Below are 26,472 nucleotides of genomic sequence, written 5' to 3'. Positions count from 1 at the left end.
TAAGAGAAGGCGGAGGGGCGGGATTGGGTGGCTGGAGGCGGGGAGGGATCCGGAGACGACGACTCCTCCCTTGGGGAAGGGAACGCAGCCACAGCCGTAGCAGCGCCCGGGCGGCTCACCTATCTCCAGGTTCCCCCCTTGCGCCCGGGCGCTGAAGGCGGCGGGATCGGGGCCATGTTCAACCGCGGGTCGCGGCGCAGACGATCGACCCGAGCCGTGAGTCCCTGTCATTGGCAGAAGGGATAGGTTGGGAGTCGGATCCGAAGCGATCTCCAGCCAGCCTCGGTGGAAACAGCCGCGGCCCATTCGGAGTTCGGGGGTGGGGGAAGGAGGGAGGGAAGGAGGTGGGAGGAAGAGATCAGAAACGGCACGAGGCGATGCAGGGCGCTGTAATGGATGGGCGGGGAGAAGAGGCGATGGGGGTTGTCCCAAAGGGGTGTAATTAACTTAATTCCCACTCCCCAAAGGAGATGTAATGGGGGGGGGGATCAGTGTTGTAAAGATACCAACGGATTTTCTCACGCCAAGGTTTCCAGGGAATCCTCGGGATGAAAGGGACTCTTTCCCAAGAGGATGAATGTACTCGGGGAGGCTGGATTACAGGGCTAAAGGGGCAGGTGCCTTGGCCTCAGGGCCGGTGAGGCAGGACAGGAGCTCTCAGAGTCGCTGCCACGAGGAAGGTTGGGGCTAGGAGCAGTATTGGCTCTTTGGGTTCTGTTATTCCATGAGAGATACCCCAGGCCCTGGGAGGAAAGGGACAAGAAAGTTTCAGGTTCCCACCACATCCTGATAAAAGAAGATGATGACTCTGGGGCCTAGAAAGGTGTCCTGCAGTAACTCTAAAGTGGGTGATGCCAATCGCCTTAAAGCACGGCCAGTACCAAGGTCACAGTGGGACACTATGTCGCAGGAGGGTGCACGCGTGCATTATGGGCCACCAAATGGGAACAAAAGGCTAGTTTTTCCAAAAGCAGTTGCCATTATCTGTGGCTGCTGCTTTGGAGTCCCATTGTCTTTGAAGAGTGTCTTGTCAATCAGGAGTATAAGGTAGATGGTTGGGGATGCCTGTTGGCTGGTAGGGTTTTTGCAAAAAACAGCATGATCATCTGCTGCTCTCAGGAGTTTGGTCAACATAAGCCTGAACAAACATGAAACATATCATGGAAATTACAGTCCAAAAGTTCTGGAAGTTTGGCTACTTGTAAGGTCTTCCTTATGCTCTTAAATCTGACCATATTAATTATACATGCTTTTTTTCAGAGGAAGCTATGGCCCATCTGATGCTTCTGAACTATGAGCTTCACCAGCCCCAGCTAGTGGGATGAAGGATGGGTGGGGAGAAGGAATGGTGTGGGGGCCCTCCCACCATTCCTCCTCCCCACCCTTCATCAATATGTGGAGGGCCACAACATTCCTTAACCCTTGCTTTAATTGAGATCCTCAGTTAGGCTTTCTTAATAAATTAAGAAGAAATCTGCAGGCTGTAGAAATTCTTCTTAAGAAAAAGGTAGATCATACAAGCATGAAGTTTGTTCACATGAGGATAGCTATACATTTCTATGTCAATGGCCCCTTCATATCTACACGTATGGCCAATACGCAAAAGCATCCAGTTGCCCATAACATCCATGTGCTAAGTTAATTAACAAGAGCATATACCATGACCAGCCTCCATGGCACTGTATGAAAACCTTCCACCTTCAGTGAGACTCTTTCTCTTGGAGGCTGGTGGTATTCCAGAGCCATGTGGTGTTGTGGTTAAAGTGTTGGACTGGCACTGAGGAGCCCAAAGTTTAAGTCCACCCTCAGCTATAGAGGCTTCCTGGATGATTTGGGGCAGTCATTCTCTCTCAGCCCACCCCACCCCACAGAATTGTTGTGGGGAAAAATCGGAGGAGGGAGAACGAAATGTGGGATACAAATTTAATACATGAATCACAAGCCAAAAAGTTGGGGACACAGGAGGTGCTAAGGGCAGCTAAAGAGAAATTGTGAGCATCTGTGAAGTTATGTAAATGAAGACATGGCTTTCTCTCTGTCATTTCTCTCTCTTCCATTATGTACTTTTTCCTCTCTTTTACTGAAGTTTTGATCTGAATTTTGGAGCAGTGCCTTGGAAGTGGAAAGAGACCAAATTTTAAGGTGCAGTAGGGATGGGGGATCCAAATTGTGTAGGTGAGAAAGTCTATGAGTGAGCAATGCTTCTGTAGGACTCTGAGCCTCCGATTCCCAAATGTCTGAAATGTTGTAATTGGGATTTCCATATATCCAAGTCCGTAGTGATAGATGAGTGGTGTTTTTCCTTTTCTTCCAACAGAAAGATTTCGGGGTCATGTTGGGCCATTATAGAGGAGATTCTACAAAGACGAATAGTTATGTGGGAGAATGGAAAGAAGTCAGATATGGTAGATCCCCAGTCTGGAAGGGGGGCAGGTAAAGGTTCCATATTATGTCTGCCCTGGCAGATTTATCAAAGCATCATCTGATGAACTACATCCTTCCCCTCTGAAATCCCTTCTAAGCTGCAAGCGGCTGGGTGGATATCAGTTAACAGATGTGAGGGGAAAGGAATTATTTTGCTTAGGGATTTTGAGTACATTCTTCTATTCAGAACAGGAAAATAGCATTTTTTCTAAATCCTTATGGCAGCTGCTGTCAGAATATTAAAAAAAAATTAACAATGCATGTTTAAATGTTTATCAGTTTCCTTCTATTTGGGCAACTGGAGGGTGAAAATCAGCCAGGTAGAGATTCTGGTTTACAGGTCTGTTTTCAATTATTTTTAAAACTGTTAAGATATATACTGCCATTCTACAATTAAGCAAAATAACAATAATAATAAAAAAGATGAAGTCCCAGTGGTGAGCTAAAGCTGGTAATTTGAGGCTTCAAGGGGAACTAGATGATGGATGGTCCAGGGCTCACTTTTTCTACCCCTTCCCTCATGATTTCACCTTTTCTGGCATTCTCTTCGCGTAAGGGTGTGGGGAAGAGAATAAAACATCCGAAACCCCTTTTTCCTGCCCAGTTCAAGCGCTGCTTCGGTGAAGTTTGCCTGGGGGGAAGTGGGAGCGGCTCCCGGCACCTTCTGTCTTTCCGTTCCGAGTGCGTCGCCTCCCGCTCGCTCCCCCTTCCTTCGTCGCGCATTGGCACGGTGAAATCCATACACGAAGGAGCCAAGATGGACGGAAAGGCCCCGAAAGACCGTGCGGGAAACCTCCCCTTCTGGTCTGTGCAATGTCGCAGCTGATGAAACTCTCCTCTTCGGTCGCGCGCACCCGCCTCCACACCCCGTCGTCCCCGCACCGCGTAAAAAATTCCCAAGGCGCTTTTTGCTGCCGACTTTTCTCAGTCACCTGTAGTGGCAAAAAGCCAACGTCTGGCCTTTTTCTACCTCGCTGAATGCACAGAGCAGGTCCCGGCCTGTGGGTTGTATTTTCCCCACAATTCCCTGCTGGTTCCTCAGTGTTTCCTTACCCTTCTTTTTTTTAGGCCTGTGCAGAAAGTTTCACCCTCAAGCTCCTTGGTTAGCAGTTCCACCGGCTCCCATGGCTGGCGTGGAGGGATAGACATTGCCACGAATAGAAATAGACACACACACACACATCCTTTTCTCAGAAGCACTGGTTGGTAGAGGCAAGGAGAGGGGGGTGCCTTTGAGTCAGCATTGACTCCTGGCGACTGCCTGGACAAGTCCCTGCAGTTTTCTTGGCAAGGTTGTTTTGGAAATGCTTTGCCCTTCCCTGCTTCCTAGGGCTGAGAGAGAGGGACTGGCCCAAGGTCACAAGGGGCCTTATAGAAAACCCTCCGTGCTTAAGAGAGGGGTTGGCCAGAGGTTTTCAGGGCGGGCTTCAGGCCATTCCTGTTCCCTTTCTACAAACTGAGAATCGGAAATAGAATTCTTTATTCCTATACCCAAATCCAGTTCTTTTTTTTTTTAGAGTCAGTTTGGTTAAGGCATCAGACTAGAAACTGGGAGGCCATGAGTTCTAGTCCCATCTTAGGCACAAAGCCGGGGGGTGACCTTGGGCCAGTCACTTTCTCTCAGCCCTGGGAAGGAGGCAAGGGCAAACTGCTTCTGAAAAACCTTGCCAAGAAAACTGCAGGGACTTGTCCTGGCAGCCTCTGAGGATTGGACACGATCAAACAGATTAAAAAAATACATATATACTATACCCAAATCCAGTTCTACTTGCAGGTATACTGCACGTTCTGTTTTAAGAGCCCTATTTAAAAATATTGGCAGTTCATTTCAAATGGGAATTAGTGGACAATGCTGTTGGGTGCCTGCTGGGGCTAGTTGTAGAAGCACTTGGATTGACACCACTGACACATCATCTGTGGGTAGAGGTGACATCGAATGGTTGAGGTTGGAGCACATCCATGGGTACCACCTGGTTGGGTAGATACTGAAAAGGGGGGCTCACCCAAACCGGTATTGCGGATGATTCTGCTGGTGAATGTATGCTGATCATGCTGGCAGGTGGCTGGGAGCTTTGCAGTTAAGTGGGAACTGTAAGATGGAGCCATACTGGGAACGTTGGAAATGGTGACATGGATGCCATTGCAGTTTTGGTGGCTGAATTCTTGCCTCTCTGTCCCACACCAGCTGCCTGAGTTGGAGGACCCTGACCGGGGCCAGCCGTGCCAGGCGTGTGGGGAGCAGTGCCCAGGCTTCCTAGTGCATGGATGGAGGTAGGAGAATGTATCACCCTTCTTTTGCTCCACCCAGCTCCCCTTCATCCTCCAAGTTACTTTTCCACTCCCCTCCCTGGTTTATCGGGCTCTTCTGTGTTGTTTTTTGTGTTGGCTGCTTAGGGTCCCTGTGCTTTTCTAACCCAGCCTTCTAAACCTGGCGCCCAGCAGTTCTCAGCACTCTTAGCCAGCATGGTCAATTATGGGAGATGTAGTCCCAACACATCTGGAGGGCACCAAGTTGAAGAAGGTTGATTTTAGCTGTTCTTAAAATCCCTTATTCTCTTGTTTGGAAACCTATATTTAACTTGCACAATGCACATTACACCTTTCTGCAACTGGGAACCCTTAGAAGGTTAGACTGTAGCCTCTGTCATCCCATACTACCTGCTCCTAAGACTTCTAGCCCAGCTTATCTGGAGGAGAGCACCTTCAGTCAGAAGCTGACCTCCGAATAAACATGCTTAGGGCTGCCTGATATGCCACCCCCTTTAATTCATTCTGACATCTGCCTTTTGTGCTTGTATTATTTTCACCCTTCCTATTGTTTTATTTGTTTTTAGATATTTTGTATTTAATGGCCGGCAGGGTGGAGGGGATGGATTAGACTGATAAAAGCCGCAAGATCCTGCAGATGCTGCTATGATGCTATCTAAATAGAAGTTCAGATGAATGAATTAAATTATTGTCTCGGCCCTGCGTCTTTTGTTCTGTTGTTATAGTGGTTTTTTTTTAGCATTCATATATATTTTTCATTTTTTCCTCATTGCTCTTTTCACATTCATCTCATCTTTCTCTTCCAAAGTTACCTTTTCTGAATTCTTTTCTTTTTTTCAAACACTGATCATTTTCTTTTTCTGAATAAAAATCTGCATGGGAGCAGAAAAACAATGCAGTTGAGGAATATTTGCATCCTGTCTCTTTCCATCATCCACCGTACCGCCCCCCACTTCAAAATAGTCTCCATGTTACAGCCCAAGTTGTCCCTCTGCATTTCTGTACTCACCTCAATTATCTCGCTTCACCGCTGGTTGCCTTATTCCCCTGGCTTCTGTTGCCCAGTGTGTGGGAAGGGAAGCTTGAGAATTGTCTCACCAATCACTGACTCTAGTCTCTATTGAACTGGTGATGACCCCATTGTGAAGGCTGAGCACAGACTGTTGGACTCTGCCTACTCTCCTTGTTACCACACTTGTAGTCAGAGTGGGAATAAACATAGTCTGCGTGAAAATACCTTGGGTTTTATAGATCACACGGCTGTTCAGCTGTAGAAACTTGTATATAAGCTATTCTCAGAATTTAGTTTAAGAGATGGGGTAGAAGTACCAATAGTAATAATAAAACAAAAGAACTTGGTATGGGTTTAGAAAAGTTTAGCAGGGTTTTTTTAGTCAGCCATCTCCTTATTGCTATATTTTGGTGCATTCCGTTCTTCGATTACTCACATTATCTTGTTTACCACCTTATAACTGGTTGCTGAACATGTTCATGTAGTCTGCCAGCTAGTCATTAAGTTAATCATTCTTTCTAGATTTCTGGGTCTATAATTAAGAATGAATGCATCTAAGTGGAGGTTGGTGGGACCAATTTAATATTGGTCAGAGTCCAATCTGTAGCTCTGTTCTCCTATGAATTGACATTGCATGAGGGTTTATAGGTAAAGTTTTGAGTAACTATGCTTACTATTGTGTTTTTTGATATTTGGCAGGTAACAGAATTGCGTGGGATGTTTTGTTTCTTGCAGCTTCTTTTGGAACTTCCAAGACTAGGTCACTATAAGCATTTTCCTTCCTGTGTAGGAAGATCTGCCAACACTGCAAGTGTCCCCGGGAAGAGCACGCGGTACGCATGGTGCCTGTTGACTTGGAAAGGATGATGTGCCGCCTCATCTCTGACTTTCAGCGTCACTCCATCTCGGATGATGATTCTGGCTGCGCTTCAGAGGAATATGCTTGGGTGCCCCCTGGACTCAAGCCTGAACAGGTGATGCTAATGGTAGCATCTTCTGAGAATCTACTCAGCCTGCAGCAAAGCAGGAAAGATTACATTTATACTTGGTGCAATCTAAGTTGTTACTGGCTCCCCCCCATGTCGTTTGGTTGGCCCCTCAGTTTAGTGCCAGTTCAGTTATCCTAGCTTTTTCCAAAGGATCCTGGGAGCTGTAGTTTGGGGTGTATTCTGAGCATTATTATACATTTCCTGCCTTGTCAATTTTGCTTGAACTAAAGCTCCTAGTGTTCTTTGGGAGAAGGAATGACTGTTCCACAACATTGCAGTCAATAGTGTAGATTCCTAGTCTTTAACATCTTAGTGTGCTTCCTTTGGAAGAACTGGAGGAAGAAAGACAGCAAATAAAAATAATCAGGGATTTGAGCAAGGAGCAAGAATGGGAAGATAGAAATGGTGTGTTTTGGAGGGCCTTATTGAATTGGAGGCCTTTCACAGAATCCTTCTGGGCCTTTCTTGCTACACCCTTGGTCATGAAGGGTTCTTTCAGATGGTAATTGCTTTCAAATGGATAACTGTCCTCTTACTGTAGTGTAATTAACTTTTCTTGGTACAAAGGGGGGAAGGAAAACATAGCAAGTATTTAGTATTTTATTGGATCAACTGACCTATGTTCTGGCAGTAAGGTTTTGAATCTCACTACAATCTTCATGCAGGGGTACTCAAAGCATTTTTTAAGGCAAGTTATGTGGCTGGACTGATGCTGACCTTGATAAGATGGGGTGTTTTTCCAAACAAGGAGGCAGGAAGTTTAAATGGGATTGAATTAGTTTAATTACAAAGCAGTAACTACCTTTCTGGGTGTGTGTGTGTGTGTGTGTTGTGTCACCTAATCCAGTAAAGCCAGGCTGTTTGTAATCTGATTAGTAAACCCTTGTTTTAAACTAATTAAAGAGAATAATTTTGATAGTACTTTCTGCTGTTTCTTGCCAGCCTTTTCATTATAGAAAGTATTTACCCTTTTCATCCTGTATAGATTATCAGGAGAACCCTGTAGGGCCAGTTTATTAGACCTTGAGAAAGTGTGTTCTGAAACAATCCACTGAGCTGGGAGTTGAATCTGGGAATAGTTGTTTGTTCGTTTATTTGTTGAATTTATACTAGTGATGGTATGGAGGATTATTTCGATCCAGTGCTGCTGAATGGATCTCACTGTTGTCTTGGGGGCCCGTTTGGATAGCACTTAGTAAAATAAAGTTCTGCTGGACAGAACTGAATTTAAATCCAGAAATGGAAATTTTGTGGGGAGGGGGGGCATTGATATCATTGGTTTATTATTATGGATAGAGGAGATTGGTGGGGGAGATTCTATATTGAATTCAGTAGACTGGATTGGGGCATTCCATCTTAGAATGACAGAATAGGGAGGAAGCTTGATCTATAGGAAAAGGAAGTGTTTTATTATTTGCTCTTCCCCAGGGATATTTTGATTGGTAGGGGACTAAATTTCCTGTTTCAGAGGGCACAAGGGCTGCAATGGGTAAGATGATGGGCTGAGGACACTTATGTTAACTTAAAGCCTGTTTTAAGGCCAAGTATATCTCAGAATGTCAGGAAAACTGCTGATTTTGGGCAGTCATGGCTGGAAGGGCTCAGGGAGCTATAAAAAAAAATGAGGCTTAGGCCCCATTGAACCACAGGTTGCCCAACATCTAAAGGTGTTTCTGATGAGGGTTAGTCCATGTTTTTCCTCAGCACTGCTATTTGAGCTCCTTGTACCTGGTAAACCTGGGAATTTGAACTTGGAACTTTCTGCAAGCCAAACATGTCACCTGCCACTGAGCTAATGGCCCTGATCCTGCATTCCATACTTAATGGAAAGAACAGTTTGCATGGCTATGCAGATCCTGATTTGAAAAAGATATCTGATGTTTATAATAATATACTTGCTGGGAACACTTGTGCTTCCAGAAGATTACTGCATATGTCCAGAGCATCCTATCAGCATTTTGAGACCTAACAGGGATGACCTAACTTGTTTGAGAGATTTGGTTTTGTATGGGCTTCCTGGGAGATCTGTAGAGAAGTTGGAGAAACTTTTTGCTAGACCCACTGAGCACTGGATGCAACCACTGTGAGCTCTGTGGTTGGCTCCCTTCTCCAGTTTCCTCCTTCAAAATTCACAAATGGCTCTTTTGATTCTCAGGTATATCAGTTCTTCAGCTGCCTCCCAGAAGACAAAGTCCCCTATGTCAACAGCCCTGGAGAACGGTACCGCATTCGTCAGCTACTGCACCAGCTTCCCCCTCATGACAGTGAGGTGAGGAATTATTATTATTATTATTATTATTATTATTATTGAATATGAATAAAGGAATGGGATGGGGTGGAGATGGAGATGGAGTTAAGAGATGACTTCCTACTGAAATAAATTTTCTTAGGAGTTCTATACTTGATAAGTGTAGCCAGATGCAAGAGTTCAGGACTCTTCCATCAATTGTAGGGAAGCAAGAACTTCAGCAGGAATGTATCTTTTCTTGCAAAAACTATAAATGTCAGATCCACATTTCTAAACAACAATGAGAGGTGCAAGAATGCTATTCTCTCTTGTTAGTGTGCTGGTTAAGATGTTGGACTAAGAGCTGGAAGATCCAGATTCAAGTTCATCCTCATTCATGGAAACTCCCTGGATGACTTTGCCCAATCACTGTCTCTCTGCTCAAACTAACCCACAGGATGCTCATTACAGGAAAAAATTGCATGGTAGAGTGCTGTGTATAAATCTAAGGATAAGGATAATATGATATTTCCATGTTTCCTAAGCTCTTGGTTAACTTGAACAATCAGAAAATTCCCAGTCTAAAGTCTGTGATGTTCATCACACCCACCATAACAGGGAGAGGTGGGGTAGATAGTGTAGAGTGTATAGACTATAATTCCTGTGCCAGATAAAAATTCTGCATTTGGAAAAAAAATCAAGTATAAAAATGCCAAGCATGTTTTGGTTTTCGATAAATGTACTCAGCATGCTTGGGCTATTCAGGGTTTGGAGAATCTGTGATGTTTGTTTCATATAATGCAGTGTGGGCACTGCAGATGGGATTGTAATTCTGTATAAATATGTGAAAAAGGGCCATGTGAATGGTGGTCCCCAATCAACACACTTTGGAAGTCCAGTTAGTAGGAAAAAGGCTCAGAGACTTTTCTCTGGTTATGTTGCTGTTATAGAATTTCTTCTTTGGCTTCTTTCTTCTTTTACTGTTTTCAAATGGCTTTTGGAAACATTGCCTGAGAGCGTTTGATACACATTTTTCCCACAGCTTTATTGCTGCTTTCTTTGTAATGGTGTATTGAAGTGTTTTTTAAGTAGGTAAGCAGGATAGAAGTATTTTTAAAGGAATTGTGCTTTGGAGAGAAGTATGCACCTACCTGCATATCCATCACTCTGTCCCTTTCAGGGTGAACATTATGCATTATGCAAAGTGCAAAAAAGGAATAAGAGACAGTAAGCAAAAGGAAAAAAAACAGCTACATTTAGTTTAAACTAATATAATTCAGTATACATCTCCATACCTTTCTATCCTTCCTTCCACCATGTCCAGGATACCATTTCATACTGTACATTGCCTTTTTCCCCCCTCTAAATGTCTCACCTCTCACTTCTTGAGGATATCATCAACTTCATCTAACCATGATTTTCTCGGTCATCCTTCAACCTATTCACTCTTCCTTCATATCTTTGTTTGCAGTGTGATTGAAAACCCTTGTCTTGAGCAGTATCCAGCATTCCTTATTTAGGCTGCCTTTGTCATTTCTAAGGCTGTGGTTTTTCCTTCTGAATCAGTATGGCGGTTCTGATGATGGAATAGAGGTTTCAGTACAGTATCCTTTCTCCTGGCAGAGGTGGGTTGCTGAGCGCACTTTAGGCAGTACCCGCACTGTGCATTGGTTTCTCATGACTTTTAGGACTACTTCACCAGGCTAGTTTTGATTGCTCAAGCTCATAAAGGCTAGGAGCTTACATGCCTCAGATATGGCCTTATCCCTGCTCTTCAACTTGGGTTGTGTTGTGTTTACTATGAATCTCCAACTTTGATTTCCAACAGCTACTTGAGTTGTACTTTAGATAGCTTTCCACTTGTTATCTAGAAGAATTTTGCAGTTTTTTCTAATTGGCTCAGGGATCCTGATTGGGAGGAGTTGACTTACACTTGCACTGTCCTTTATTTTTCTTTTCTTAAAAAAAATTATTTTGTGGCTTCATAAAGGTATGTGTTACTGGTATTGACAGAGATAATAACTGTATGCTGTAAAATAGCACGTGATCAAAATCTCTCTGCCATGAGCATTTAAGTTTTACCACACAAGGGAACCGATTCCATTTCACCCCAAAAGATTACCTCAACAGAAGTGATGCTGTGTCGGTGGTGTGAATGTGTGGCTGTTCTCAGTTACAAAATGTGATCAGTAAAAACCTTACCTTAAGTCTTGGATTTCCCAGTGATTGTACTCCTACAGTGATCAAGTATTTCAGGTAATATGGTGGACTCTGTTTTAGTGAACTAGAAACCAGAACTGGTTTTCTGCTGCTTTGCCCTTTTCCATCTCATTGTCAGGAACAAAAAAATAGCTTTTCTTCTCTTCTCAGTGTTGAGGGGAGTGGTGGGCAACTGTGAAGCAAATCTAGAAGATGCTGCTTATTTCCTTCTTGCACGTTCAGTGAATGGTTTGTGTGTGACAGTGGTGGTGAGGAGTCTGCCCATACACTATTACTGTTTTCTGTCTTTTTTTTAATAATAATGTTATTAAAGATTATAATTACAACAGTAAAAACTAATACAAACTAAGAAAAGATAGAGGAATAAAAAGAAAGTATAGAAGGTGCAGAAAAGAAAGAAAAAAGGAAAAAATAGAAAGAAATAGAAAAGAAAAAAAGTAAGAATATACTAAAGAAAAAGAAAAGAAATATATAAAGAAGTCTTCCCACCTTCATCACAACAAGTATAAACAATTTTACTAATTTATCACCTCCTCTGAAAATGATCTCTTCTTCCCATATCTCATCTCTTATCTATAAACAAATCCATAAAGCATCGTCATTTCAATCCTGAAGTCAGCACAAGTCCATAAAGGTTACCACAAATAACAATATATCTATTTTAACCTTGATCAAATAAACCAACTTTATACAGGTAGTCTTCACTTAACAATGGTAATTGAGCCTGGAATTTCCAATGCTAAGCCATGTGGTTGTAAAGCGAGATGGCATCGCTTAGTGATGGCAATCCTAGCAATTCCCCTTGCCATTGTTAAGTGAATTTTACCTGCCATTAGCCTGAGCACCCAGCCCAATCCAAGCCATTCTGGGCTTGGTTCCTCCTAGCCCTGAACACTGCCTTCAACTCCCCCCTGCCTATCTCCCCCCTGCATCTCTGCCCTTTTGGAAGCCCTGCACCCTGCCTTGGGGGTGGGAAGCCCACCTGTGCGGCGCAAGGTGTCCCGTCCTATCCCACCCACGCAGGTGCAAGGCCACCAATAGCAAGCTCCACCCTCCCCAGCCTGCATTCCTTCACCCAGCTGCCTCCTCTCCCAATTCACCACAGCTACCTTTGCCTTTTTCACTCAACTGCCATGGGCGGAGCAAAAACGCCTGGCTGCCTTTTTGAGTCCTTTTCAGACCCAGCTTCTTGATCGTTTCTTCCACGTGGCTCCCTTCAGAGTGCTATCTTCTCACCTTATGCTATTAGTGGCGCTGAGAAGATAGCATAAGGTGAGAAGATAGCACTCTGAAGGGAGCCACATGGAAGAAACAATCAAGAAGCTGGGTCCAAAAAGGACTCAAAAAGTCAGCCAGGCGTTTTTGCTTCGCCCGTGGCAGTTGAGTGAAAAAGGCAAAGGTAGCTGTGGTGAACTGGGAGAGGAGGCAGCTGGGTGAAGGAATGCAGGCTGGGGAGGGTGGAGCTTGCTATTGGTGGCCTTGCACCTGTGTGGGTGGGACAGGATGGGATGGGATGGGACGGGATGCCTCACGCCGTACAGGTGGGCTTCCCACCCCCAAGACAGGTTGCAGGCTTCCAAAAGGGCAGAGGTGGGGGGAAGATAGGTGGGTGGGGGGAGTTGAAGCACCACCACAGTTGTAAGTGCAGGCTGGCCGCCAAGTGCCTGAATTTTGATCACGTGACTGCGGGTGTGCTGCAACGGTCATAATTTTGGGCACAGGTCGTAAGGCCATTTTTTTCAGCACTGTCGTAATTTCAAACGGTTGCTGAACGAGTGGTCGTTAAGTAAAGGTTACCTGTATTCCTTCCTTTTACCTTTAACTGTCTTGATCTTTAATCTCTTCAAACTTGATTTCTTTTTATTTTTTCTTTGTCCTTTCTCACAAAATGCTTCAAAACTTTAACAAGCCTCTTCTGTAAATCCAGTATAGGAAAATTATCCAGCTCACTCTCTTTGTTTGTTGTTTGTATAACCCTTTTAATTATTAAGACATCAACTGGTTTCTTTTGTATGTCCAGTATAACATCTTTTTCCATGTCAGTCTTGATCTTGTCAGGTAGAACTTGTCCCTCTTCCATAACGTATTTTAGACACAGTCTATCTACAGAGGCAGACACTATTAAAATTAACTTCTGGGTCCATTGTTCAAAAAATATGTCCAATGTTAAATTATTTTGCTTCATTCTGTAGTTGTAAGTCAAATTTAAGCATTCTCCTTTAATTGTAATCTTTAGTTCCCTCTAGTGTCCAATTTTTAAAATCTTACCATTAAAAAAAAATTAAAGCAAAAGCATTTTCCCATGGGAAGGATTCTTTATAATTAATTCCAAAATCTTATTTCAAATTTATCTGGACTCTTAGTCCATTTGTAGCTTTATAAAATCAAAGTTTTAATCACCCTTTTGCTGTTCATTCAAAAAAAAATTTTTTTTTTCAGTTCTTAAACTTGTAGTTAAAACTTCTTTCACCAAGGATTGAAGGAAACTCATCCAGGGCTGTCAAACTTGTCGATCCAAGGGTGTCTAATAGCTGAAAAGTGGTTAACCAGCAATTTCCAAAAGTGATTAGAAAAGGACATATGCGAACTTAATGTCCTTTCAAAGGTGCCGACCACGGTTTGAGCAAGATGGCTATTCCCTTGTTTTCCAGTGCTCTAAACCCCCTGGAGACTGCTATCTTGCAGACTCCTTGTGAGGAGCAGCTGTCTGGAGCACTTGTGGGTGATCTCAAGTCCTCTCCTTGTCCGGAGAGGACTTATCGAAGAGAAGAGCTGGTCTACTCTCTGGCTCTTCATTCTCGGAGCCCTCTTCAGTCCACCATGTCTTCCTCCAGAGGTCGTTTTTTGACTTTTTAAAGTAGCCCTGCTACCTTTAGGTCCCAGTCCACCTGCCCCAGGCTTCCACCAACCATCAGTCTGGAAGGGGAGTCACAGCATAAGGCTCTGTGTACATATGAGAATGGAGGCTTCAAGGCAACTGCTCCCCGCTTTCACCTTGTGTCAGTTGCACCCAGTTTTCTTGCCCAGTAAAAGGGGCACGCATGACTGCCTTCAGCTCTGTCCTGAAAAAAAGCAGAGTGGGCAGCTTTATGTTCTAGGTGGGCAGTGCTTGCAGAGTTCCTGGTCATTCTTGGTGGCAGGCAGGTAGGAGAAGGCAAGCGTGCCCTGTGCCTCTTCTCTTCCAACACAGTGACATCCCAGAACTTAAAACCTCCAAATACCTCATGACCTGTCAGCATGCACACAGAGGGAAGTCTAAGGAGTTAAAACTATTTATTTATTTATTTATTTATCAATCAATCAATCAGATTTTTAATCACCGCCCCTCTCCCCCATACAGGGGACCCTGGGCAGTTCACAATAAAAACAATTTAAAATTTCAGTAAAATAAAATACAGAGCACTGGAAGACAAGGGAATAAAAACAATTGCCACCCTCTGAATCAGAAAGGAATTTCCCCAAGATCGATCTTGTGTATTTTGCTAGATTAGTTTCTTTGCCTTCTCACCTGCTGGGTTGTCAGTCACTGGCAGCTATCTGCTCTGAAGGCCATTTACACAATCCTTTTCTCTGTTTGCAGTCTAAATAATTGGGCTTAAACTACCAGAGGTGGCAGGGCTGATAATCACCAAGAAAAGGCATACATAATTATTCTTGCAGTTTGTGATGCCCATTAGGCTAGCGATGCATAGCACTTTATCTTTTCTATATGTGTCTTTTCAAAATATCTCACCAGGATATAATTCTACAGTATACATTATGCATATGATTACCTATGAATAAGGCTGGTATTGTTATTTATCATCGTGGTATATTATTCTGCTTTTGCTGTACATAGGGGAATGGTGCAGTCCATTGAATGCGCCCCCTCCCCATCTCTGGAGCTTTCACTATGTCTTGATTGTATGATTTCAGTAAGAATTGGAAACGTGATATTTCTAAAATTAAAAACATTAGGACTTTGCACTTTGTTCTGTATTTCTGTACTTAGAAAGGACTGCAGATTGAAAGGACTGACAATTATTCCCCATAATAACTGTGACTGAGAAGTTAAATAGAGAAGGTCTTTTAAAAGAGATGATCAGGAGATTAATTGCCTGGGGCCCTCTACATGGAAGGAGGCCTGAAGTATAATTTAATCTGCAGTGATCGGGTGGATCACTATTTTTCATCCAAAGCAGCAAAACTAATTCGTTAAAATATAATGCCAAGATCTATTTCAGGTTTCCCCACACCCTTCCAGTTATTGGGCTGTTGACTTAAGTGGACATCAGCATCATTAAGTATCATAATCACACAGAATGCAGTGAGAAGAAAGGGTGTGGGAGTGCAGGTTATTCAAATAAACTTCTGTCCCCAGGCATCTCAGAGTTCTGAAAAAAACCTTGATAGAGGTTGCCAGTTTCAAACCATAAATAGATGAAGGATTCTCTGCTAAATCTCTTTTTTCCACCCTTTTTAGCTCTCAAGGAGCTAAATTAATTGTTAGGCTCAGAGCTTACTTGAGAAGGGCCCTCTTTGATACAGTTTTCTGATCAATCCCCAGAGTCCCAAGTATGTTTGTGAGCAGCTCCCTGGAAATTCCTTGCCTCCCAGGCAGTAGGAATTGATTTGTTGACACAAGGTCAGTAACCTAACAGCTTTCCCATACTTGTGGGCAACCACCAACCTGGCCTATAGACTGATGTAAAAATATAAAATTGTCTCAGGACAAGATTTAATTAATTTCTTCTATCTTCTGGCCTAACAGATCCCTGGGGCTTGATAGGGTAACCTGGTGCTGTGGGATCCCATGATCTGTGGCTGGTTAGTTGTTGCCCTGACCTGGGCTGGTTTCACTTGCTTGAATCAGTCATTTGCAAGCAGTGAATTTGTTCCCTTGGTATCTGCATTGCGTGGACCAAAAACTGTAGAATTTCTTTTCGGCTGAGATCTTCATTCTCTCAGAGGGAGTATGTTTGGGGCTGAGTGCTGGCAATGTGTTGTGGGGGTTACCCTTTTTCTTTCTGTTTCTTTCTGCCATCCCCTTTTCACCCTCCTCTCCTTCTCCCATCTCTGTCTTTTTGTTTTCTCTCATCCTTGCTACAGATGTCTTTAGCCAAACTTGCACATTAAGCTTAATTATGTTCAGAAATAAAATTCAGTCTTCACACAGTAGTTAGATGAAGAGGAAAAAAAAAGTAGCTTACATGTATTCAGTAGATCTGGATACAAGTAGCTTCACAGTAAGAAGCACTTATTCATCACTGGTTCTTTGTAGACACTTTCTGTGTGGAATAGAAAGTGTGTGCAAGTGAGATGAAAGGACAAGAGCTGCATTCTGCAGCATCTCCTACTTGCAGATGTGCCCAAGAGGTAAAATGGAGATTGTTAATCCCCAAACCCAAGGAGGAGGAGGAAGTGGAAATCAGGTGACCCATGTGACATCCCACAAGCACAATAGAGATGTGTTTACTAGAAGGACCCCTTATGCTTATGAGACAATGCTGAGTTGACCCCTGATAATTCCAATACCATGTTCTAGGCAAACATTATTCTGAGTTGTCTAGAACCTCAAGGCTGATTAGCTGTTGTGTTTTGTCCTTCCAGTGGGAACCAAGGCATGGAAGGACATGTGGGATGGGAAAAGGAGGCAAAGTTGGAATTTGATGCAAACTGCATTATGTGAAAATTACTCAGTTCAAAGCACAGAAGTTCTGATGGGAGGGGAGGCAGCCTAGTGGTCATCCAGAATGGATATTGGAGAGCTTAGGGGCCTGAGCTCTTTAGAGACCCATCTCTCCAGGACTCAGCCTGGAGACCCAATTTGAAAGCTCTAGGGATTCCTGTTTTTTTTTAAAGCATCCCTTGCTGATGAGAATTATGTATGCAAACCTGATCTATTGGTTATGTTATTGCTGTTTTAAGAAGGACTGTAACCATTGTCAGTGAAGACTTGGGAGATTGGAAAGAGATGTAAGTAGGATTTGTGTTCGTGGTTGCAGTTAAGGGCATAAAATTTACAACACTTGGTAGCCATTTCCAGACTGATTTGTGTGCTTATTTATAACTGAATTTTAGTCCTTTGAAAATGGGGTTGAAACTACTTTGAGAGGCAACTTAGTGCCGAGAGGAAAACAAATGGGCTTAACTAAAGTGATCTTTCAGGCATCAGTACATAAAATAATAGTTCAAATTGTTAACTCATTGGGCAGGGTCCTGGTTTTATACGGTACTATACTCTATAAAAATAGACTGGAAAGATTTTAGGATTTGCACTGAATAGGTGGACATCTCCTTCCAACTTGCTATGTGGTTTTAACAATTATTTTCTTCTTTGTGGGGCTTCAACTTCTCTAAGACCACATAGCACTGTTCCTTCTTTCCCTTTTTATCTGTTTGGTCTTGTATGGGATCAGAATAGGAGCTCATCAGCCAGTTACCCCCTTTTGGAATTTTATTCCAGATTTTTCTTCCTTCCTTTTGGGAGCACACATACTGAGTGCTCCTGGAACTGAAAGCCACCTGGCTCCAGAGGCATCAGCACAAAAAATCTTGACCTTTCCTGACCACGTTGCCTTCCTTGTCAAACCTTTATCCAGGCTCAGTACTGCAGCTCCCTAGAAGAGGAGGAGGCAAAGGAGCTGAAATCATTTTCGCAGCAGCGTAAACGAGAGAACCTTGGCCGAGGAACTGTCCGGCTCTTTCCTGTCACCATAACTGGAGCCATCTGTGAACAGGTATGGGGCTTCATTTTGTACCCTATCAATGTAAAACAGTTCAAGAAGAATGGATTTTCTAAAAATTCTTGGGAGAAATAATTTGAGTCAAGCTACACATTTGGCAGTAGGGTCTTGAAACTCTATTTTCTGCCCAGCATCTAAAAATAGCAAGTGATTAGGGGTGGGGTAGGGGGGAGAAAGTAGCAAATGAGAAGAAAGAGCCTTTTCCCCACCTACCACTTCTCCCTTACCCTCGGTTGCTTCCACCACATTTCCCAACATGCTGAGCCTCAGAGGAGAAGAGGCCACTCCTCCCTTCCAAATTGTAGCCTCCTTCCTCACTTTCAGGTTTTTAGATGTGTCCGGATGGCACATTCTCAAACACAGACCTTCCTTGAAACATTTAATCTGGTAAAGTTCAGATTAAAACCAGAGTAAAAATCTTTATTAACTGATCATGGCTCCTTAAGTCTTTTGTGTTGAACCTGGATTACCCTAGAAGTGGCTGATTGAATCAGAACCAGAATTTTTAGGGTGATTCCAGAACACGTCCATGCTTACCGTTCCTGGTGATTCTCAGAGCACTGGATGGACTTCTGTTCATTGTCCACTTTTGCTCTTGTCATGGGTCTCGTTCGTACAGGATTTTGTGAACAAATTGTCATGTCATGAGAATCTTTACAATGACTGGAGGAGTTGGCATTTATGGCAGCTGCTAAGGCATGCCTGAAGAGCATCCTTCTAGTCCCCCCTGTAGTGTTGCTACTTGCCTGTCTGCTCATATTTCCTCCAGGAGGAAAAGGGAGTGGCACCATCCTTCTGGTTCCTCAGAGGAACCTCCCATTGCCATGAGGAGGGTGACAAGGAAGGAGGATTCCTTTCAGGTGGCTGTAGCAGCTGTTGGACCCACCAGCCACTTCAGTTTCCTTGAAGGCTCAACACTTTGTAGAGTTTCATTCAGAGACTCTTGTATGACTTGGGGCTCTATCACTAATCCCCTAGACTCACTAATAGTGAGTCTAGGAAGCTGCTTTGGTTTCTTTTATTACAAACTCATAAAGTATAAACTAGCCTCATTTATTGTAAATTCAAAAAAGCATGAAAAAGAAAGATGTACAGTGTAATCCTTCCCTGTAAATTACAGTCTTTGACCCTGGAGGACTTTTCCTTTACTTCAGGAGTATCTGCCTAGCATAGGGCCTTCTGCACCTGATTGCTCTGTTTTGTTTGTTCATGCATTCCAGAAATGTTGCCTGGTGTTAATGGGGCTTTGTGGAGCTAAAGCTTGAGTGATCCCTGGCTTCTGCTAATCCCTGGAATTTGGGACTTTTAGACCAATTCCCCAGTAGTCACCAATAACATCACAGTTTCATCCTGCTGTTGTTGAAATGATGCAAAGCTGGTTGTCATTATTGTTATTTTTGCACAAGAATGGTGCAAAAATGGTTAGATAACTCTAGAAGATGCTTTAAGTCCCTAATGGGGAAGTGACCTTTAAAAGGCAGATTTCCCAATCATGTGCCTAAGCCCTTTAATATCAGGTTTTATCTAGATCTTTGTTCTATAACTAACAGGTCATAGGGATTTTTGCAGCTCAGATGTTGTAGCCCTACTTAGTCAGATCATGTGCTTAATCAGTTGTGGTTTCATTCTGGATATTAATAATGCTATTCATATTGAGATATTAGGTGCAGTTTCTGCCTTTAGTAGAATCAAATGGTAAGGATTTTCCTGGGCTTTAGTCTTCAGATAGGGAATGGTTTGGGGTAGTTTAAACCATGATTTGTGTAGAAGATCCATGATCTTCTGGATCTTCAAGTGAAAGGTTTATAGGGAGCAGGGCTGAGAAAAGCCCCTGGCCAAGACCAGATTGCTCCCTTGGATGAACACCAGTTTCTGCTCTTTTTTAATGTTGCACATTGCATTAAGCCACAGTGTGGTCTGGCTTTGGCTTAGTGTGACATGCAAACCCACACTGTATACATAAACTGGACACTTTTGTTCTTGTTTCTTTTTTGCCTGCCAAAAAGTTTTTGCCTGTCGGTGAGTTCTGTAATCACAACAAGGACATCTTTGAATGCATTCTACATGCTTTTTTTTTTTTGTGCCTTTGAGTCAGTGTTGACTCCTGGACAAGTCCCTGCAGTTTTCTTGGCAAGGTTTTTCGGAAGTGGCTTGCCCTTGCCTGCTTCCTAGAGCTGAAAGAGAGGGACTGGCCCAAGGTGGCTTTGTGCCAAATGCAGGACTAAAACTCACGGTCTCCCAGTTTGTTGCCTGGTGTCTTAACCACTACACTGAACTGGCTCTTTACATGCTATATCTCTGCAATAGTCAAGTAACTGAGTTGATTAATATTCATGTAATTGAGTTGTTGATTAATAAAAGTTCACAAAATCTGCCTGTGCACATGTATTTGCTGTTGAGCAAAAACTTTTTGGACATGAGATTTTATCACTAGTGGGTGGGCAAAAAAGGAACAAGAGCACACTTTTATTTTGAAGAAAAGGGCAGCCACAAGGCACTAACCTTGAACAAATTCTGCGTTGGGTCTCCTGCGCCGAAAGGCCCCTCTTCTTCCTGACTCTTCTCAGTAAGCAGCACTGCAAATGGCAGCTGCCAGGGAGTGGATTTCAGCAGGAAATCAATTTACAGCCATGACTCACTTTAACATAGCTACTTATACATTTGGAAAAGGAAAGCACAAATAATATAATCTGTCATATGGCTTTCAGAACATAATACTTCTCAGTCCCTGGTGGTCCATGCACTCAAACATTATGTTACACCTGCTGTTATAGAGTGGAAATGGTAGACAGTGGCTAGGTTTGCATGATTCCTTACACTACACTAAAATGGGGGTGGATAGTTTTCCTTCAGTGGGTGTGGAAATCCAGCCACTGCCTTACTGTAGTAGGTGAGCACCATCACTATCAACACTGAGCCGTAACATGGTTAATTTGTTTAAGTATAGCATGTCATCTCAGCATTGTTAGTTAACCCAGGTTTTGAGTTTAGCATGTTCACCTGCTGCAAATTTTTGCAACACTACAAGCTGACAAAAATCTAAAGAAAACCCTAGAGCCTGTTCTATTATACTGCATTAGCTGTCAGTGGTTTTTACCAAATGAATGATTTTAGAAAAATAAAAACCTGTGAAGAAGAAATATGGGAGTAAACAGCTGCACCATGAATTAAATTTTAGGTTCTGATTTCAGACTGAAAGCAATGTTTGGAAAAGTGTAAAAGCATGAAGCTATCCCCGGCTTCAATCTGCCTGTGGTGCTCTTGCTCAGGGCAATCCTAATATGTAATCAGCTACCCTAGGTTGGCTCTGCCTTGCTTCTTTCACAGATTTAAAGAATTAGGGTTATTTCAAGTGCCATGTCATGATCTGATTTTGAGAGAACATGAACTGCCAGGGCATGGTGTAGCTCAATTTCTCAACCCTGGCAACTTTAAGTGTGTGGACTTCAACTCCCAGAATTCCCCAGCCAACAAACTGGCTGGGGAATTCTGGAAATTGAAGTTCACATATCTTAAAGTTGCTAAGGTTGAGAAACACTGCTGTAGCTGAAAAAGAAATATACTGATGGAGCAAGCCTGACATCTAGTGCTAACATCAGGTACTTCAGCTTCTCTTGGCTTCCCTTAGCACAGCAGTTCCCAACCCTTTTTGGCACCAGGGACTGGTTTCATGGAAGACAATTTTTCCACAGATGGGGGAGGGGGGATGGTTTTGGGATGATTCAGGTACTTCCTCTTTTTTCTGACCTTTTATTCTTTTTTCTTCGTGCCGTTTGGAGATAGCAGCCAATGGGCTTGCTTTCTCTGACAGGAGGCGGAGCTCAGGCTGTAATGCGAGCGATGGGGAGCAGCTGTAAACCCTCAGGCTGTAAATTCACTTGCTCACCCACCACTCACCTCCTGCTGTGTGGCCTGGTTCTTAACAGGCCTGGTTCTTAACAGGCCACGGACCGGTACCGGTTCGCGGCCCAGTGGTTGGTCATCCCTGCCTTAGCATATGCCTCTTCTGCTAATAAGCAAAGTTAAAGAAAGAACCTGCCCATCTATTGTTTTATTTCATTCTAAATGAACACGTTCACCTTTCATTAAATTTACCTAAGTGAAAAGTACACACACACACACACACACACATAAATATATATAAAATGGAATACAAACTATACATAGGAGCAGCCACAGCAAGTCTGTTCAGTATATACTTGCCTTGTTAAATTAGGACTGAGATTTGGGAAATGACATTTTCCAGTTTTACTCTTTATTTCCTCTTTTGCTTATAAATAGGTTGACCATATTTCCTTGAGACAAAAACGGGACATTGGAATGGCAAAATGGGATAGGGTTAAAAATGGGACATTGGGATGGCAAAACAGGGCAGGGCTGGGCAACGGGCTGGATCGGCAGGCAGGAACTTCTCCAGTTTTCTCGGGCTGGGAATCTTTGGATTCCTTCGTTTGCGAGAGGCAAGGCTGGGCCGGAGAGCCTAGTGAACGGTTGTCCCCAACAAGCCGTTCCTCCTCTGGCCGTGCTATTACGTTCTTTTCTTCCTGCCATTTCAAGGCAGGAGCCAATCGGCTTGCCCTTTGATCACCGCCTATCAGCTGATCCTGTTTTTTTCTTTTTAGGTTTCCCGCCGGGTTGAGCTCTGCGGCTTTTTTCCTGCCGTTTCTGCTGAGCTGCCCCCCACTTCCACTCAAAGTCAGACTGCGTTCCGACAGGTTCGCGGGGACTTTCAAATTTTTAAGTAAGGTTTTTAAGAAAATGGGACAAAATGGACATTTATATTAAAACAACGGGATGGTCTGGAAATGTTAAAAAAATGGGACTGTCCCGTTCAAAACGGGACATATGGTAAGCCTACTTATAAAGTATCATAAGCTTTCAAAGAGTTAAGAAGAGCTCCTCTGATAAAATGTTTTCAATGGAATGAAATGTCAGAGATTACCAGCATCTTTGGAATTCCTCTCAGCCAGATAATTTTTTTCTCTTCAGTATGCTAATGTGGTCAGAGCGCTCGGAAAATGTATCACCCCCAGAGGACAGCTGACCCAAGGGTGGAAAGTCTGGATGCCCTGAAACAATTACGTATGCCATAATTATGGCCTCTCTGTGGGAAAAAGCAAAAATGGGTGACTTCGGAGTGCCCTTGATACATATAATCCAGAAAGCGTAATACGCCTCACCTAAAGGAGTGCTGGGAACGGAATCCATTGTGCTGGCTTTCCTACATTCTTGACTTGTTCTTCTTCTCTTGGTAGTGTGGGAAACAGATCTGCGGTGGGGACATTGCGGTCTTTGCCAGTCGAGCCGGGCATGGTGCCTGCTGGCACCCCCAGTGCTTTGTCTGTAGCACTTGCCAGGAGCTCCTCGTTGACCTGATCTACTTCTACCAGGAGGGCAAAATCTACTGTGGGCGCCACCATGCCGAGCGCCTCAAGCCGCGCTGCGAAGCTTGTGATGAGGTGAGAGGGTCCAGCCAAGCTCCATGGAGCACACCAGAGAGGCCTTTGGAAGCCTTCCTAGAATGGAAAATGTGGAAGTCGGGCAGTTGGGGTTGTTTGTGTCAGCTGGGGATACTCTAGGTTTGCATGCTTTAAAGCAGCCTTTTTCAACCTTTTGACCCTGGAGGAACCCTTGAAATAAGAATAAAACTTGCCTCTTTAATGGGAAGTTGCCCAAATTTGAAATAATTTTTTAAATAAATCATGATCCCCAGGGAGCCCCTGGTGACCTCTCACAGAACCCTGGTGGAGAAACCCTGCTTTAAAGTGTTGTTTCTCAATCGCAGCAACTTTAAAGCCTGTGGATTTCAACTCCCAGAATTCTGAGAGTTGAAGTCCACAGGCCTTAAAGTCGCTGTGATTGAGAAACACTGCTTTACAGTGAAGACTTTACTATGGCTTGGTTTCCACATAACGTTCAGCCAGGATTTTTTAGTCTACCTATGGTTTGTTTAAAGGTGCAAACCCACCTCAGGTAACAAACAATGTTAGGTGTTTTACAATCAGCCACAATTTAAAACCATGACTTGAAGTTGGTTCCTGGCTTATTTTAACTATGACTGTTCTTTATGTTGGAACTTATCCTCTACCCAAATTTCATGCCACCCTACAGAAGTACAGTGGAAGAGAGATTAAGAAAGACATCTCTCTTCTGGCTAATCTAGATTTTGTTTTCCTCTCTGCCCCCATCCCTGCATTTTTTTTATTCTTTCAGTGCCCCTTTCTTCTGGAACAAATGAGAAATGTGAGGATCTGACTTTGTTATGGCAAACCCTTTATTTGTCCCATTGGAGCATGGCAAATTATCCATCTCACAGAAACAAAACACACTCCCAGCATAAAAAGCTATCCCCACCAACCGCTCTCAGAAACATAGACAAAACATACCTCTCACAGTCCCATATCCAAAATAACTTCTCACAAAATTTATGTATTTATTTATTTAAATTTATATCACCGCCCATCTCCCCCATCGGGGGATTCTGGACGGTTTACAATAAAATAAAGGTAAAAACATATCCACCTAAGTTATAGTTAAAAATATAAAAAGGAAAATAAATATAAAATCCAAGCAGAGGTGGAACCATAATCAATAAAGGGTGCTATGGCACCAGCCACCCCCAGGTGGAACTATCGCTCTCCCCATCCCAAGCAAGGCGGCAGAACCAGGTCTTCAATTTCTTCTGGAAGTCCAGGAGCGAGGAGACCCGTCTCAACTCTGGGGGCAAGATATTCCAAAGGGCGGGCGCCACTGCAGAGAAGGCTCGCCTCCTGGACCCTGCTAGATGAAATTCCTTTGCTGATGGGGTCCGTAGCATGCCCTCCCTGCCTGATCGGTGGGGCGGGTCGATGTTATGGGAATGAGACAGTCCCTCAAGTACCCTGGTCCCATGCCATGTAGGGCTTTAAAGGTAATAACTAACACCTTGAATTGGACCCGGAAGCAAACTGGTACCAAATGTTGCCAAATACACAGATAAACCTAGAAACATGTACATGCAAATACATAGGTCCAATATAGATCCAGACTCTCACAGATTCTGTACCCACAAAAAGATTCCATAAAACCACAGATTTCCACACCAACTCATGGGAGAAGAACAAATGATACAATAAACAGGCTCAAAACGCTGGCAGAAATGCTGTTTAGAGTCAAAGATATTTGGGATGGTATCTGAGTAGTAGCAGAAGTAATGGGAGCTGAACAAGCCATGGTTATTTTGATAGTCTATAAAAGCGATTCTAGCCTCACTAATAAACCATGGTTAAAACATATCCTGGCTTATATATGGATTATCCACAATATATGGATTCAACCTCTGAACCAAGAAACAGATGGCTTTGTTTTAAGAAGCAAATGTGGACTAGGGGGGATAGACCAATATTTTTCTCCTTTAACAACCTGGAATTTATAATTATATAATTTGCTACCATGAATGGAAGAAAAGACAGGTCCAAAACCAGTCTTTACTTCCAACCCAGTGCTGATATTAAAACAATTGAATGAGGCTTGGAGAAAAGTGGTAAAGCATAAGGGATTTTGGCAGAAACCAAGATGTTAAATATAAACCTTTTCTCTTCCAGAGTACACATAAACAGGGTAAACCCACAAATTAATGTAGCAGCTCTATCTGAAACCAGCTCTCTGCATTTCTTAGGTCTGTGGTTTCCTGGGAGGGAGTGGCAAACATTTCAGGTGAACTCCAACATTTTTGGTGACCTCACTCCAACATTTTTATTTTTGGTGACCTCACCTCCAAGAACCCAGAAATCTTCCCTGAGATCTTGTGAGAAACCCCAGCCTAATGAGATTGTGCACACAAGCAAGATTTTGACCATTTAATTTTAAAATTTTGGAAGTCTTTGATACTGTATGTTGGTGCCTTCTGCTTCTTGAAATTCTATCCCTTGAAGACTACCCTTCTATCCCCACTTCCAAATCTGCTGGACAGTCTGTGAAAAGCAAATCAATGAAACTGGGATAGTTTTTAGAATTACTTATCTATCTATTTATTGTTTAATCAGATTTATATAGCTGCCCATCTCACAGTAAAGTGACTCTAGGCAGCTTACAATAAAAATAACTTATGCTCAGAAAGTTCAAAGGGTACTTGTGAAAGGTTGTAACATTTTGCAGTGTGTTGAGGTTCAGAACAAATTTTAGTGCTGCAGGACTTTTCTCCTAATCTTTAATTTTTTTTTTTTTATGGTCTCCTCCTCGGACCCATCTCTCTGCTTTCCCTGAACAGATTATCTTTGCAGATGAATGCACAGAAGCTGAAGGCCGTCACTGGCACATGCGCCATTTCTGCTGCTTTGAGTGTGAGGAGGCACTGGGTGGGCAACGATACATCATGCGCCAACGTCGCCCCTATTGCTGCCATTGTTATGAGAGCCTCTATGCAGAATATTGCGACACGTGTGGGGAGCACATTGGTAAGACAGCCCAGTGCCTGGAGAATGGGAGGATTAGATTATAGCGGCATTTCTTAAAGTGTGGTCCTTGGACCCCTGGGGTCTTCCAAGACCCTCTCAGGGGTCTGCAGAATCAAAATTATTTGTCAGCCTATGTTGAAAAATAATACAATATTAAAATCCCATCAAACAA

At 43.3% G+C, this 26,472-nt stretch overlaps 1 protein-coding gene across 3 annotated transcripts in view; it reads left to right on the top strand.

Moving 5' to 3' along the window:
• Positions 1–78: 78 nt before the first annotated feature.
• PRICKLE3 (prickle planar cell polarity protein 3) overlaps positions 79–26,472 on the top strand; it is a 29,848-nt gene continuing 3,454 nt past the window's right edge. The window contains exons 1-7 of one of the 3 annotated variants that reach the window (XM_063294145.1): positions 79–216; positions 4,610–4,695; positions 6,495–6,678; positions 8,849–8,962; positions 17,722–17,859; positions 23,121–23,324; positions 26,114–26,300. In XM_063294145.1, the coding sequence (XP_063150215.1) occupies positions 175–216; positions 4,610–4,695; positions 6,495–6,678; positions 8,849–8,962; positions 17,722–17,859; positions 23,121–23,324; positions 26,114–26,300 (955 nt within the window). In that variant the 5' untranslated portion in view covers positions 79–174. Of the gene's footprint in view, positions 217–1,971; positions 1,992–4,609; positions 4,696–6,494; positions 6,679–8,848; positions 8,963–17,721; positions 17,860–23,120; positions 23,325–26,113; positions 26,301–26,472 lie in introns of those variants that run through there. The other 2 variants (XM_063294146.1, XM_063294147.1) reach the window with 2 other exon arrangements.

This window comes from Candoia aspera, chromosome 2 (assembly GCF_035149785.1).
Source record: "Candoia aspera isolate rCanAsp1 chromosome 2, rCanAsp1.hap2, whole genome shotgun sequence".
Taxonomy (NCBI): domain Eukaryota; kingdom Metazoa; phylum Chordata; class Lepidosauria; order Squamata; family Boidae; genus Candoia; species Candoia aspera.
The sequence above is the reverse complement of the archived record's forward strand: the minus strand, read 5'-3'. Positions and strand labels throughout refer to the sequence as shown.